Source organism: Telmatherina bonti (assembly GCF_933228915.1).
Source record: "Telmatherina bonti genome assembly, chromosome: 20".
In the NCBI taxonomy this organism is placed as follows: domain Eukaryota; kingdom Metazoa; phylum Chordata; class Actinopteri; order Atheriniformes; family Telmatherinidae; genus Telmatherina; species Telmatherina bonti.
Genome location: NC_136618.1, coordinates 36,623,353 through 36,640,746, shown reverse-complemented (window position 1 = coordinate 36,640,746; position 17,394 = coordinate 36,623,353). Strand labels below are relative to the sequence as shown.

Here is a 17,394-nt window from a genome sequence, read left to right as displayed (position 1 = left end):
TGATACGTTTCATGTTTTTACAATAAAACTTTCACGTTATAACGTGGTACGTTTCACATTTTTACAATAAAACTATTACATTATAACATTATACGTTTCATGTTTTTACAATAAAACTTTCACGTTATAACGTGGTACGTTTCACATTTTTACAATAAAACTATTACATTATAACGTGATACGTTTCAAGTTTTTGCAATAAACTTTCACGTTATAACATGATACGTTTCACATTTTCACAGTAAAACTATCACATTATAACATGATACGTTTCACCTTTTTACAATAAAAGTATTATGTTATAGTGTGATACATTCCACGTTTTTACAGTAAAACTATCACGTCATTTGGTACATTTCAAGTTTTTGCAATAAACTGTCACGTTATAATGTGGTACGTTTCACGTTTTTACAATAAAATTATCACGTTATAATGTGGTATGTTTGACGTTTTCACAAAAAAAGGATCATGTTATAATGAGATATGTTTCACATATTTACAATAAAACTATCACATTATAACATGATACGTTTCACATTTTGAGAGTAAAACTATCACATTATAACGTGGTACGTTTCACGTTTTTACAATAAAACTATCACGTTATAATGTGGTATGTTTCATGTTTTTACTATGAACTATCACGTTATAACGTGGTATGTTTCACGTTTTTACAATAACACTGTCACGTCATAACGTGGTACATTTCACGGTTTTACTCTAAAGCTGTCACTTTATAACGTGATATGTTTCACATTTTTACAGTAAAACTATCATGTTATAACGTGATATGTTCCACGTTTGTACAATAAAACTATCACGTTATAATGAGATAACGTTTCACAATTTTACAATAAAACTATCACATCATAATGTGGTACATTTCACGTTTTTGCAATACACTGTCACGTTAGAATGTCGTATGTTTCATGTTTTTACAATGAAATTATCACGTGATAACATGACACATTTCACATTTTTACAGTAAATCTATCACATTATAACGTGATACATTTCAAGTTTTTGCAATAAACTGTCACATTATAACGTGATACGTTTCACATTTTTACAACAAAACTGACGTTATAACGTGGTACGTTTCATGTTTTTTCAATAAACTGTCACAATATAATGTGGTACGTTTCACGTTTTTACAATAAAACTATCACGCTATTATGTAGTATGTTTCACGTTTTTACAGTAAAACTATCACATCATAATGTGGTACATTTCATGTTTTTGCAATAAACGGTCACGTTATAACGTGATATGTTGACGTTTTCACAAAAGTGTTATAATGAGATACGTTTCAAATTTTTACAATAAAACTATCACGTTATAATGAGATGACATTCCACGTTTGTACAATAAAACAATCACGTTATAACGTGATACGTTTTACGTTTTTACAATAAAACTATCACATTATAACGTGGAACATTTTACATTTTTACAATAAAACTATGATGTTATAACGAGGTACATTTAATGTTTTTACATGAAACTGTCACGTTACAATGTCGTACGTTTCACATTTTTAGAGTAAAACTACCACGTTATAACGAGGTATGTTTCACATTTTTACAAGAAACTGTCACAATATAATGTGTTACGTTTTACATTTTTACAATAAAACTATCACGTCACAACATGATACGTTTCACATTTTTACAGTAAAACTATCACGTCATAACGTGGTACATTTCACGTTTTCACAGTAAAACTATCATGTTATAACATGGCACGTTTCACGTTTTTACAATAAACTATCACGTTATAATGTGATACTTTTCAAGTTTTTGCAATAAACTGTCACGTTATAACGTGATACGTTTCACATTTTTAGAGTAAAGCTATCACGTTATAGCGTGGTACATTTCACATTTTTACAATAAAACTGTCACGTCATAACGTGGTACATTTCACGGTTTTACTCTAAAACTGTCACGTTATAACATGATACATTTCACATTTTTACAATAAAACTATCACATTATAACGTGATACCTTACAAGATTTTGCAATAATCTGTCACGTTACAATGTCGTATGTTTCACGTATTTACAGTAAAACTATCACGTCATAATGAGGTACGTTTCACATTTGTAATGTAAAACTAATATGTTATAACGTGATACGTTTCACGTATTTACAGTAAATCTATAACGTTATAACATGGTACGTTTCATGTTTATTCAATAAACTGTCACAATATAATGTGGTACGTTTCATGTTTTTACAATAAAAGTATCACGCTATTATGTGGTATATTTCACGTTTTTACAGTAAAACTATCGCGTCATAACGTGGTACATTTCACGTTTTTACTCTAAATCTATCACATTATAATGTGGTATGTTTCACGTTTTTACAATGAAATTATCACGTTATAACATGATACGTTTCACATTTTTACAGTAAAATTATCACGTTATAAGGTGATACATTTCAAGTTTTTGCAATAAACTGTCACATAACGTGATACGTTTCATGTTTTTACAATAAACTGTCACAATATAATGTGGTACGTTTCACGTTTTTACAGTGAAACTATCATGTCATAATGAGGTACGCTTCACATTTGTAATGTAAAACTGTCATGTTATAATGTAATATGTTTCACGTTTTTACAATAAAACGATTATGTTATAACGTGATATGTTTGACGTTTTTACAATAAAACTATCATGTTATAATGAGATACGTTTAACATTTTTACAATAAAACTATTACGTTACAACATGATACGTTTTAAGTTTTTGCAATAAACTGTCACGTTATAACGTGATAAGTTTCACGTTTTTACAATAAAACTATCATGTTTTAACGTGATACGATTCACATTTTTACAGTAAATCTATCACGTTATAACGTGATACGTTTCACATTTTTACAACAAAACTATGACGTTATTACGTGGTACGTTTCATGTTTTTTCAATAAACTGTCACAATATAATGTGGTACGTTTCACATTTTTACCATAAATATCACGCTATTATGTGGTATGTTTCACGTTTTTACAGTAAAACTATCACGTCATAACGTGGTACATTTCACGTTTTTACTCAAACTATCACGTTATAATGGGGTATGTTTCACGTTTTTACAATGAAATTATCACGTTACAACATGATACGTTTCACATTTTTAGAGTAAAACTATCACGTTATAACGTGGTACGTTTCACATTTTTACAATAACACTGTCACGTCATAACGTGGTACATTTCACGGTTTTACTCTAAAGCTGTCACTTTATGACGTGATATGTTTCACATTTTTACAGTAAAACTATCATGTTATAACGTGATATGTTCCACGTTTGTACAATAAGACTATCACGTTATAATGAGATAACGTTTCACAATTTTACAATAAAACTATCACATCATAATGTGGTACATTTCGCGTTTTTGCAATACACTGTCACGTTAGAATGTCGTATGTTTCATGTTTTTACAATGAATAAACTGTCACATTATAAGGTGATACGTTTCACATTTTTACAACAAAACTGACGTTATAACGTGGTACGTTTCATGTTTTTTCAATAAACTGTCACAATATAATGTGGTACGTTTCACGTTTTTACAATAAAACTATCACGCTATTATGTAGTATGTTTCACGTTTTTACAGTAAAACTATCACATCATAATGTGGTACATTTCATGTTTTTGCAATAAACGGTCACGTTGTAACGTGATATGTTGACGTTTTCACAATAAAAGTATGTTATAATGAGATACGTTTCAAATTTTTACAATAAAACTATCACGTTATAATGAGATGACATTCCACGTTTGTACAATAAAACAATCACGTTATAACGTGATACGTTTTACGTTTTTACAATAAAACTATCACATTATAACGTGGAACATTTTACATTTTTACAATAAAACTATGATGTTATAACGAGGTACATTTAATGTTTTTACATGAAACTGTCACGTTACAATGTCGTACGTTTCACATTTTTAGAGTAAAACTACCACGTTAAAACGAGGTATGTTTCACATTTTTACAAGAAACTGTCACAATATAATGTGTTACGTTTTACATTTTTACAATAAAACTATCACGTCACAACATGATACGTTTCAAATTTTTACAATAAAACTATCACGTTATAATGAGATGACATTCCACGTTTGTACAATAAAACAATCACGTTATAACGTGATACGTTTTACGTTTTTACAATAAAACTATCACATTATAACGTGGAACATTTTACATTTTTACAATAAAACTATGATGTTATAACGAGGTACATTTAATGTTTTTACATGAAACTGTCACGTTACAATGTCGTACGTTTCACATTTTTAGAGTAAAACTACCACGTTAAAACGAGGTATGTTTCACATTTTTACAAGAAACTGTCACAATATAATGTGTTACGTTTTACATTTTTACAATAAAACTATCACGTCACAACATGATACGTTTCACATTTTTACAGTAAAACTATCACGTCATAACGTGGTACATTTCACGTTTTCACAGTAAAACTATCATGTTATAACATGGCACATTTCACGTTTGTACAGTAAAACTATCACGTTATAACGTAGTACGTTTCACATTTTTACAATAAAACTATCTCGTCATAACGTGATATGTTTGGCGTTTTTACAGTAAAACTATCGTGTTATAATGAGATACGTTTCACATTTTTACAATAAAACTATTACGTTATAATATGATATGTTTCAAGTTTTTGCAATAAACTGTCACGTTATAACGTGATACGTTTCATGTTTTTACAATAAAACTTTCACGTTATAACGTGGTACGTTTCACATTTTTACAATAAAACTATTACATTATAACGTGATACATTTCAAGTTTTTGCAATAAACTTTCACGTTATAACGTGATACGTTTCACATTTTCACAGTAAAACTATCACATTATAACATGATACGTTTCACCTTTTTACAATAAAAGTATTATGTTATAGTGTGATACATTCCACGTTTTTACAGTAAAACTATCACGTCAGTTGGTACATTTCACGTTTTTCCAATAAACTGTCATGTTATAATGAGATGCGTTTCACGTTTTTACAATAAAAACTATCACGTTATAACATAATACGTTTCACATTTTTACAGTAAAACTATCATGTTATAATGTGGTATGTTTCACGTTTTTACAATAAACTATCATGTTATAACGTGATACGTTTCAAGTTTTTGCAATAAACTGTCACGTTAAAACTTTTTTCCTATTAGGAAGACAGCTCTACACTTCCCTACATCTCTACTCTGCAGGGGGAAATGATTAGAGGTGAGTAGATTATAGCTCCGCCCATCTTGTTACTCCACCTTTTTGAGGAAGGATCTCTGCTGAACTGACAACATGGCCTTGCATTTCCATGGTAACAGCACCAAGAAGGCTGCGACATTACTGCTAATCTGTGGTCATTACAGGTGTAACAGAAGCACACCGAAAGTTTCACATGACGTATTCATTGCTGTATAAGTTGGGCTGCTGTCTCTTTTCCTACTCACTTAAAGCACATACCCCCCCCCCCCCCCCCCCCCCCCCCACACACACACACACATCTTCTTCTGTCTTTCAACAGTAGATAACATTATTCACAGTCATGCATACAAATTCTAAAGCCTAAATAAATATTATATACTTCTTTAGTCATGACTAAATGAGAAATGAAACATGACATTATCACTCCAGAACAAATACTTAAGAAAATAATCACTGACATTTTAGTCATTTAACTTTTATTTTTAAAATTTAGAAGATGTGCAACTGTATATTCAAACATGTTTTATTTGCAAATTATACACAACATTGTGTGATGTAAACAAAGTAGCAAAAAGTATATCTAAAAATGAAAACAAGAAACTCAGGTCTTCTGGGTGGAAAGCAGCTTCTACATATGCTGTTGGATCACAGAGGACATCAGAAAGCAAATCCATCAGCTGACAGAACAAAAATACATCGATCAACAAGACAAAACATTCATCTAAAATAATTGTTTCTTTCTTGCATTTACTCACGAAACTGCTTAAATCTAAATTATATGATGTTCTGTATGTTCATATGTTTGAAAATGGTTCAGTGAATCTTCAGAAACCTCCTGAAGTTTGGCTCCATGTTTACTGGTTTTGCTGGTGTGAAGAAGGTCAGCAGATGATGCTGGTGCTTGGCAGAAGATCAGGGCTGCAGGTAGAGTCTGCATGGAAACTACATCATTAAATAGAAATAAAAAGCAGAATTGATTTGGTTAATAACTGTATAAATTAAGGACATATTCCAGTAAAATATAGTGAAGACTGTGTTTATCTGCAGAACATCCCAGTAAACGGAAACAACTTTGGTGCAAAGAGAAGATGCTGGACATCATCACCATCACTTTGCCCAGCTTGTAGATGTCCCTGTACAGAAACAAATATCAGTTTCTCATATTCCTCGCTCTGTGAGATCTTCACACTGATTTTTTTTTTTCATTCAGGATCAAACACACTTTTAGACATTTTTCAGTTTTACTTCATCCACATGAGTTTTAAACCTGCATTTCAACACAATGAAAACATTGTTAGAAGATAAAATAATGTATTGCATGTATCTATCAAGCTACAATTACATCATCAAGACATGAACTCCTGTTTCACTGTTTCAGAACCTCAAATAAATCTAAATATCTTTTATTTATTTACATTTATCTAATGAGCATTGTCATAAGGACATAAGTCGAGAACCACGTAGCCTAACCACCGCCTATACTTACTAAAAGACCGCTAGCATTAGCTACTGGTATAAATATTGTAGCCCTACTACAAAAATAACATATACATTTTCTGAATTATATTTTTAATACTTACATTTTGCTGCTGTGAAGCTTGTCCACAGAGAGTTGGAACTCATCCCTCTTTAAGTTTTAATATTGTGGAGAACCCTGTGTTAAACAACCAAAGCCTCTATAACAGTCCGGTATGGTTGTGTGTGCTGCAGACCAATAGGCTGCAGACTAGTAGTTGAAGTTTTTTGCAGTGTTAAAAAAATGTAGTTGGTCCAAGCAGCTCCTTATTTCTCTGATTCTGGGAGTTTATGTAGAGATTCCATCCAGCTTACCACAGCTTCTACAACTTTCTAATGGCTGAAGTCAGGTGGCGCAAGCAAATCAAACACAGACACACACAGGTGGCGTTCAAGACCAGGGAGGAACTCAACCGTTTTGGACGTCATAACCTAAGAGACTTTCAAACAAGCTTTGTAGACACTTAATTTCAAAACCAATACACCCTAATCATGTCCTGTTGTTGTTTTTCGGTCTGTTCATGACTTAAAACCCCACAGGAGCCAATTCTAAGCACTTAGAAAAGTATTTTTTCTTAATATGTCCCTTTTAAAATAAAGATACGTCGTGAAAACACTTACATGACGTAGTCAGCTGCTGTGTGTCAGTGAGATGCTGACTACGAATGGCTGCTATCAAGCTGTTTCCAGGCCGGGCCATCACGGAAGCCCCTCTACTCCTTGAAACATCAGATGCCTGAAGAAAAAAATAAAAACACAATTATTCATACTCTTTTATTAGGGGTCCAAACCCATGGAGCAGCACAGGGCCCACAATGCATTGCGGTTCCTAGATGTATTATGTAGTATAGTCTATGTAGTCTGCACACTTCCAAGTGTGCAGACTACATAGACTATAAAGTGTTCTACATCGTCTGCACACAACTAGGCCGTCTCATTTTACTGACAATGAGACGGCCTATCTAGTGTGCACAAATTACCCATAGTGCTCCAGTCCTCCATTGCCTAGCAACTTCATATGTCAAGTTTATCTAATTACTGATCCCATTCTTCCACAAAAAACACGAAAGTATTTTTTGAAACAACAGAAAATGTTGCCAGTAATTTAACTTTGATTTATTTTCCTTTTCCTTTGTGTGTAAATGAGCAACATGAGGCGGTTTAGACGAGCTCTCCTCTGGCTGACAGCTCATCCTGTCAAGCTGACATTAACTTCAGTGGAAAATAATTCTTGTTAGTCACATATCCAGTCATCCTCATATGTATTCATACCCTCCCATTAAAGAAGGAGAAAAACTGCTGCCTGGGAAATAAGATAAAACTGACTAAAGTCATAATGAATAAAAGTACATTATATCACTCATAAACTAATATTTAGTAGAACAATCCTGTGATGTTTCCAGTCCAGTCAGGTGTTTTCTGTTCCTCCCAGTCAGACTTCTGCTCCTGTTGACAGGTATTTTTCATCAGAAAAATGCTCTAATTTGTCCAGGACACATTTGTTTGTTTGTTTGTTTTTACTTTAACTCAGTTAAATGACAGTGTCTTATATCACTGGATTCTAATTTAGCACATTTTTCATTATTGTTCCTTATTCCAGTCTCCAATAAAATCAGCCTTTTCTTTAATGAAAGGAGACGAAGACATCTGAGGACGGCTGGAATGAAATCCATTGTGGTTATTGGACACAATGTCCTCCCAGCTTGTCTGCTGGGACAAATATGTGTGTTTATACATAAAAATAAATAAATAAACGGTCTGGCCAGTGTGGTACCGACACCGGCGCTCTGCTGCTCATTCTTTTCTATCAGGAGCGCAATGAATTCTGGGATAGGAGAGGGCGCTTAGGATGCATCGCTTGTACCCTTTGTTTTAAGCTGATCTGGAGCCAAACAAAGAGCAGACTGGGAGGACTGGGAGGAACCTTTGAATTGAGACAGCACTCGGCACCACTATGACATATGCAGCCAACAAATCCACACTTCGAAGTGTGCAGACCCTGAACTGAGACACAGCCCTGGTTTCTGCTCTGCCTTATCGAGCTGCACTCTTCCCCTGCTTCATTTCTGCCCTCTACCTAAACAACTGCCCTAGATCTGCTCAGTGCAACATTGTCTGTCTTTCCACTGCCTTCAAGTGGGCTTCTCGTGCCTGAGAAAGAGAAAACCTGGTCCTGACCCTACCTGCCCCTTACCACCATCTTTGCTGCATCATTGTTGGTATGAGTTGACCACCGGTTGCTGAACCCTGCCTAATCCTTGGATTTCTTCAACTCTCTGGTGTCTCTTGGTGTGGACCCTGGACTGCTTTTAGACCTTGTGTTTTCCCTGCTCTGGAGGACTACTCAGACTGCCTATCCCCCCCCCCCCATCTCCTGATAAACATTCATTTTTTGGCCTCACTCATCAGACTAAACGAGACCACCTTCAACACCATCATTATTTCAATAAGTCTGTTTAACCTCGCTTGTTGGTTGGGTTTTGGGTTCTGGCTTCTTAAACTGTAACAGTATACATATGTATATATACACACATGGATACATATATACAAACATACAGAATTAAGTATGTACAGTACATACACACATCTATCTCTATGTCTCTCTAGATCCTACTGGCCAACCTGAACTTTTTGTTTGCAGATGGAGGTGAGAGTTCTCGTTGACTGTCCCATGATCTTTAAGCAGACTCTGGCTTTGCCCTTCATGCGGTATCTGTTTTTAAGGCTGCTGGACTGTAACCAGCAAGTTTTGGAAAAAAAATGTTCATCTTTTTTATAAAAGACTAAACTTATGTTTTGCTGACTCCAAAGGAGGTAAGTTTCAGCATGTTGTTGAAGGTGATGCCCAGATATTTATCCTTTTCCACCAGCTCCACAGGCTTCACATGGATTGACCTAATGGATGCTGCTGCCAGTTCTCTATGCTTGCTGGTGAATGTCACCATCTCTTTGGCTTTGCTTACATTGAGCCCGAGTCATGAGCTGTCACACCATTGCACAAACTCCTGCAGAGCTGCACTGTGAGAGCTGGGAAAGGAGGACTATGCTGTCAGCATACGGGCCAAGTGGGACTGAGGCTGTGTGGATCTGCAGTGCAGAGGCTGAAGAGCAGCGGTGAAAGCACACAGCCTTGAGGTGAGCCTGACAAGGTATGATGGATGTGAGAGAATATGTTGACTCAAACTCTTTGTGACCTGTTGGGTGGAAAGTCCAGTATGTGGGTGAGCTGATGGTCTTGATGGAAGGAGGAGGGAAGTTTGCTTGCGTGAACATAAGGCTGCAATATGTTGAATGCAGAGGAAAAATCTGCAAACAAGAGTTTGGCTGATGTGTTAGGCTAGTCCAGATGTTTAAGTATGGTGTTAATGAAGAATACTTTTGCATTGTCCATACGCCTGCCTGCATGATAAGTGTACTGTCATGGATCTATTAGGGTGTCGGTTATAGTATGTCACAAAGCTCACATCATCTATACCATGACGAGTCCACCGGCCTCCACCAGATCTCAGTCTAATAGAGCAGCTATGGGATATGGTGGAGCAGGAGATTCACATCATGGATGTGGTGGACGGGGTGATTCTATTCTTTTCTCTGAGGAATGTTACTAACATCATGTATTATCACAGAAAGCATTTAAGCCGTCCTTATGGGATCTAATTTGGTACTAGCAAGGTTGTCCTGAAAAATGGGTTGAGTGTGTTTAACATTTTAACAGGTGAAGTTTAGGTGCTTAATACCTTTTTTTTATGTTTGAAAAGCGCAATTTTCTGTCTTTTTGTTATTTTTTAAAGTTTGGACAGTCCTTATTACAATTCCTCCATGTGGCAGTGGAAAAGGGATGTAGTGCTGTTACATAAATTCTAGAAAAATTCTCTGTCATACACTTTAAGTGCTTAATCTGAACTAATGCTGATATAAAAGTGTTATTTCAGGTTGAAGCTGTGAGCGTCTGCAGCCAACATGCACATTGCAGGAGCTTCCATAACCATGCTGCTTCCTACAATCCCTCAGCCAAAGTCTGCATGTATAAAGATGCTGGTTGTACAGGTGTGTTTGAGTACCTCCCCAGCACTGTAGCTGCGAAGTCTCTGCAGGTGCTGTCTGTGGGCGAGGTGGCTTGGCAGGCGGCCATTCTGCAGGGGGATCCGAGGATCAATGAAGGTTGTGGCTCGACTGTTGTGATCCACAAAGAAAGACTACGAGACAGAATGAAGTAGACTAAGATAATACAGCATCCAGTGCTGAATATTTAAACTAAATGACAAAGAACATTTTTCACATGCTTTTATGATAGGCTAGGCACAACTTTAAAAACGGAAATCACTTCCTACACTTCACATTTTCCTCATGATTTCTGAAAGTGAGCCTTGACAAAGAAGGAAAAAAGAAAATCAAACACTCCACAGACCAATTCTGCAGGCTAATGAAAATACATATTTATCACCATGTACTCACGTCAGTCAACATGGAAGTCAGAACAAAATTTTGTCTAGTTTCCTAACCACTGGAAACTCTAAACATCTAGAAAGTCGGTGTTCTGACTCCATTCCTGAACAGAAATTTCCCCCTCTTTGAATTAATATCAAACAGCATTCAGTAAGGTTGCTTTGACATATATGCGACTCTCATAAATGTGAAAAGTGTTTCATAGTATTAACCTTAGTTTCTCTCAGTTTAACAACACTATTGGCTAAAATCATGTTAAGGGGTCCTTTCAGTTTCCCCTGAATACAAATGAAGCTCCGTCCACCTTGGTGTTATTGACCTTAAACTTTATGCAGACCAGTAGTTATCATACAACTTCTATCATGTAGCATGGTGATTGGTTAATCACACCCACAGGTAAAACGGATTGTTTTGATGAAACAGCTGATTGAGGCGGTGAGAAAATACAAACATTTTTACAACCTGTGGCAAACACAAGGACGCAGTTTCCCTGCTGCTGACAAAGTTTCTCGTTAAATATTAAATAACCAGGATTATTGCACAAAAAAGCAGACGTCACCCCTTGCACAAATATTTTGTTCATCTGGATCTGGAAGTCCCAGAGGATCTTAGCCCTCTCATTCTCCACCACCTTGGGGGCAGTTTCCCACTGGGACTTAGGGGTCTCCAGTCCATATTCTACACAGATGTTCCTGTACTATGCCAGCTACTTGGTTATGGTGCTCTATGTATTCTTTGCCTGCCAGTATCTTGTACCCTGCTGTGAGGTGCTGGATTGTTTCAGGGGCCTTTTCCCACAGGTTGCACCTGAGGCCCTGTTCGATGTGCGAGATCTGGGCCTCGATGGCCCTGGTACTCAAGGCTTCCTCCTGTGCTGCAAAACCCAAAATAATAATGCATGCTTTTTTCACTCGACACATAGATTATTGTAATGCCCTGATTTCTGGTCTTCCAAAAAGAACATTTTCACTATGAAACTATTCTGTTGCATGTTTCCTGACAAAGACCAGAGCGCATTGACTCACTCTGTGTTTCAATCCATTTGTGTTTGATTTTAAGGTTCCTTTATTAGTTCATGAATGTTTTAATGGTTTTTGGCCTTCCTATTTTAAGGACCTGTTTTACCTTATAAATTCTTGCAGACCCTGAGATCCTTGCGCTAGTTTTTTAAGCCTTACTAAAGTCTGGACCCATACCATGGGGAGGCATCCTTTCAATCTTATGGCCCCTGCTTGTGGAACACTCTGCCAGAGGACCTCAGGGCTGCAGAGCAAATTCATGTTTTTAAGAGGGGCTTCAAAACTTTCTTTTTAATGCAGCTTTTACTTAGTATTTATTGTTAGTGTGAATATTTCATTTGATTAACTTGGTTCATTTTAGTTGATCTAGTTTTAATATAATTTATAATTGATTTTGCTTCTTTTTTGTCTTACTGGTTTACTATTTTTATGTGATTTATGGTGCACAGTAGCGTAGTACTGTGGCCTCACAACGAGGAGGCTGGTTTGAGACTGGGGGGCAGTTTTGTACAGTAGCCTTCCTGTGTGGAGTTGGCATGTTCTGTATACGTAGGTTCTGTCTAGGTACTCTGGCTTCCTCCCAACATCCAAATTATGTGCCCACTAATCTTAGCTGCTATGATGCCTGACAGGAGCTTCCATATGTGGGGAGGCAGGTCATTAACTAATAGTTGGATGGGACTTTTTGCCTCTGGGAATCTTTCAGTGTAATAACTGTTTGTTTGTCCTTTGATTCAGGGTGGATCCCATCCCTTGGCAGCTGGTTCATTTGTGCCTAAATGGCCTTCATAAATTATTATATTCATATATAAATATCTATAGTTATTTAAATTTAAATCAATGAAAAATGTATTTGGTATTAAGTTACTGGTACCAAATACAGATAGTCTCCTGCATCTAATATGGCAGGTAGAGGATATAGTGACGGTAATCCTATGCTGGCTGCTACCACGTTTCGAATGGTTAGTAAAGGTTGCAGACAATTGGAAAATGTTTGTTATTTATCAGCACTTCTTTCACAATGTTTGATAAAACATGTTACCACATTAAAAATGGTAGCCGACTTCAGACCTGTTGCAATCCACCTGCTACCGGATTGAGAATGATTTATTTCTGCATCTTTCAGGATGGTTTTAGTACAAGCTGCTTTTGAGAAGCCACACTGAAGTTGAAGTTCTTGCCACAGCTGGCATTGATGTGCCATCCTGGATGAGCTGCACTACCTGAGCCACTTGTGTGGGTTGTAGACTCCGTCTCATGCTACCACTAGAGTGAAAGCACCGCCAGCATTCAGACCAAAACATCATCCAGAAAGCATCGGAACTGAGAAGTGGTCTGTGGTCTCCACCTGCAGAACCACTCCTTTATTGAGTGTGTCTTGCCAGTTGCCTATAATTTCCACCTGTTGTCTATTCCATTTGCACAACAGCAGGTGGAACTGATTGTCAATCAGTGTTGCTTCCTAAGTGGACAGTTCCATTTCACAGAAGTCTGGTTGATATATATATATATATATATATACACATGTATAGCCTATAAGAGATTAAACTCAATCGTTCAGGTCTTTGTCATCTCATTTTGCTTTGTTGACCTGTTGCTGTGTTCACTGTCAGGGTATCAGGTTAAATACATAAAGTGGCCTACCTTTCCCTGGGGGTCAGTTTTGATCTCCCAGCCTCTAGGAAGCTCCAGCTGTGTGTCTGCAAACTTGTTGAGGAAGACCACCAGGTCCCTGTTATGTTGGTAGCGCTCAAAGTTTCTGGCATCACGGCGCACCTTTAGGATCATGTGCTTCACGCAGCTGCTGCTAGTGAACATACGGTATGCTGCCTGTAGGGAGAAAAAAAATTTTCAGCCGAATACCACAACGTCAAAGTTTGAATACTGCTCAGTTTGGTGTTGGTGGGAACACTTACATAGTTGCTGTGTAAAACAGTGAAAAATTCAGGATGTGTGATGAACTTCACAGCAGGTGATTGGAGGAGATGGCTGATCTTCTGGTGATTGACAGGAGAGGCAGGGGCTGCAGACAGATAAAAGGTATGCAAACAATAGCATTATGATTTTCCTCAGTCAGAACAAAAAGAGCTCCTGTTGAAAAAAAAAAACCTACCAAAACCCACTAGAATAATAGAGAACTTTAAAATTAACCAAGATATTCCTCAAAAAGTGGTTAAAAAGCAAAACATACAAACATGTTTACTTCCTGTCACATGCCCCTCCCCCCAACTTTGGCTACCAAACAAATTATTGGTCAGCCTCCTGAATGTGATGTTTAAAGGTGTTTCAGCACCAACATTTTAAATAAAGTTAATCCAATAGATAACTAAATTAGATACGTGTGACTTGTGATAAACATGTAAGGAGTAGATAAATAAGAGTGAATAAGACAGAGTGAATATATGATTGAGTGATGTTGGTGCTTTACCTGTTTGAGCAGAGTCAGAGTCTCCATCTGAACTTCGACTCCCACCATCCTCCTCTGTTGCCATGGTTCTCTGGATGTTCTGGTACCTGCAGTATTAAATATAACACAACTTTGCCATGAGAAGTACAAATGCAAAAATAGCTGTTTCTAAACCTGACAGTGTAATAGTTGTTAATATTGTATAAGCCATGTGTAAATAACACAATAAGTTAAAAAATGTATGTGAATGATCAATTATAGAGATGGGCATATGAAACCTTATGAAGCTCTTGATACTTCTATATTCTCATCTTCGCTTCCCTGGGTGAGTTTAAAAATTTTCCAGCTATATTTTGTTAAATTTTCAGCTGGTTGATGGGTCATCAGATGCGCGCTCTTTATCCACTGGTGGAAGTTTGCTCACGTGTCTGTACACTGGTCCATGCATGTGGCATTTTATATATGCATGTACACACACATATATGTATATATATATATCTTCTCTGTGGGTGTAGGCAGTCCAGGGGAAGCTGTTAAAATATTTATCAGTTCATGCCTCAGCATCAAGAGCCCTGGGGAGCTGGGGAGCTGCTTCACTACCTATAGTGGAAGAGGGTGTTCTACAGCACTGATATGAAATGGAGATCATCTACTAGATGTGCCCTAAGTCCATTCTTGAGGGTCTGGTTGAACCGCTCTGCGCCGCCATTGGCCTGTGGATCCAAGGCAGTTCTATATATTTTGATGCCCTGTCCTTCCACGAAGGTGGCAAAGTCAGCCAAGGCAAACTGGGGCCCATTGTCGGAGGTGATAATGTCCAGCACACCCCAACGTTCAAAGCGGGAAGAGAGGAACTCACTTACCACCCTGGTGGTAATGGTGCCGGCTGACAGCACTTCTGCCCACTTAGAGTGGAGATCCTACATCCCCAAGAAGAAGCGTTGATGTGTGAGTGCTGCAAAGTTCACCATAGATGTCAATCTGGTTGTGAGTCCAGGGTTGTGGTGGCCAACGCAGGAGCTGTAAGGGAGGGGTCGGTGGTGGACCTGTCTTACCACTTGTCAGACAAGCTGAAGAATCTTTCACCAATGTTTCTATGTCCTTGTCGAAGCCCAGCCACGAGACCAGACCTCTGCACCGTAGCTTGACCCTGACCACACCTAGGTGACCTTCATGTGCCATTGCCAGGACGTGCTCTCAAGGTAATGGCGACGACTGTGCCACACGTCCCCTTGCCACAAAGACATCATTCTAACTTGAGAGGTAATCTCTAAACCAATTGAAAGGTGCCATCTTTGCAGGGACTCTTGTGGGCCAGCCCTCATGAATAAAGGTACAGAGTTGCATAAAAATAGGGTCCTGTGCGGATGCAGCACAGAGCTTCTGCAGCAAAAAGGTTGCTTGGAGCAGAGTGTGCAGCATGAGAACCAGTTCTGGCTCACAACCAGCTACGCAGTGGGTCCTCAGCGGCACCCACTGCATAGCTGGTTGTGGCCCTGGATAGTAGGTTTGCTACAACATTCTTCCTGCCAGCCATAAACTGAGTGGTAAAGTTATACGCCTGCAGCCTGTAGGACCATCGATACAGGCATCGGGGCTTGATCCGGTTGTGGCCAGCAGGGCTGTGAGCACCTGGTGGTCTGTTCACAGTGTGAAGTGGCACCCATACAGATACATGTGCCAGTGTTATCTATTTATCTATCGATGTTTTACATTTACAGCATCCCAATTTTGAAATTGTGGTTGTTTGTTGTATGTGACTTAATTATCTAGGGTAATTTCATAACATTTACACATTTTCAAAGCTGTAAAAGATAAAGAGAAATTAAAGCTGCATTTCTGTTTTAACTGACCTTCGGTTTAGCTGTTCCATCTGCTGAGTAGAACCTGAGTGGGGGATTCCATGGCCACACATGCTACCGTGGCTTGGCCGCTCCCAGGTTGTGGTCCGGTTGATATGATCCACATAGAAAACTCTGCCATGGCTGTCGACGCGGGCCTCCCAGTCTGTGGTGAAGGACAGTCCCAAAAACAGTCCTTTAGAGACAACCCAGATACTGAGGTAAGCAGCCATTTATCCGCAGAAGAAGTAGGAATGACTCTGATACCATACAACCAAACCCTTCAGGCTACATTTACATTGGAGAACAATGTGGTTTTTACATGGTTTTACAAGTCAGCAGAATGGCAAGAACAAGATCTGTCATTGCTATGCGCTACCAATAATCAGATACCCTGCTGGGATAATAAGCTGACCAAAGTACAAAGTTCAGACTGCAGATGTGAAATCATGGAAGCTGTACACCATCCATGGAGGGTTCCACCCCAAGTCCATTGTCCAGCGACAATACGCCAAGTGCAAAAATGGAGGCCGAGATATCGTAAGTATCAGGGCCACTTTCCAAAATGCAACATCCAAGCACTATGAATACATCAGCGAGGGCTGCAAGGGATGACGCACTTAGTGAATGTCTCAGACTCCAGAACCTAGAGTAAAATGAAATGGAGAAACCTTCATGGGAGGAAAAGCCCCTGCATTAGATGTTCCAGACAGACTGATCTATAAATAATGTGAAGGATGAGTTATATAAAGGTTTTATTGTGTTTTATGGGGTTGTTGTCATGAAAAATACTGTTTATTTTTCCAGGTTTCATGTTTGTTTGCTTTTGTTTTGTTTTTTTTATACACGAGTTGCTTGCTGATAAGGTTTGATAATTAGATTTGGCCAA

At 37.8% G+C, this 17,394-nt stretch overlaps 1 protein-coding gene across 1 annotated transcript in view; it reads right to left on the bottom strand.

Annotated features, from left to right (window-relative positions):
* Positions 1-17,394, bottom strand: part of hecw1a (HECT, C2 and WW domain containing E3 ubiquitin protein ligase 1a) — a gene marked incomplete at both ends in the record, with an annotated part of 140,341 nt that overhangs the window by 25,131 nt on the left and 97,816 nt on the right. Inside the window, 6 exons of the mRNA XM_079259525.1 lie at positions 7,414-7,528; positions 10,854-10,988; positions 13,902-14,087; positions 14,174-14,280; positions 14,686-14,771; positions 16,518-16,671. Of these exons, the coding sequence (XP_079115651.1) occupies positions 7,414-7,528; positions 10,854-10,988; positions 13,902-14,087; positions 14,174-14,280; positions 14,686-14,771; positions 16,518-16,671 (783 nt within the window). The remainder of the gene's footprint in view (positions 1-7,413; positions 7,529-10,853; positions 10,989-13,901; positions 14,088-14,173; positions 14,281-14,685; positions 14,772-16,517; positions 16,672-17,394) is intronic.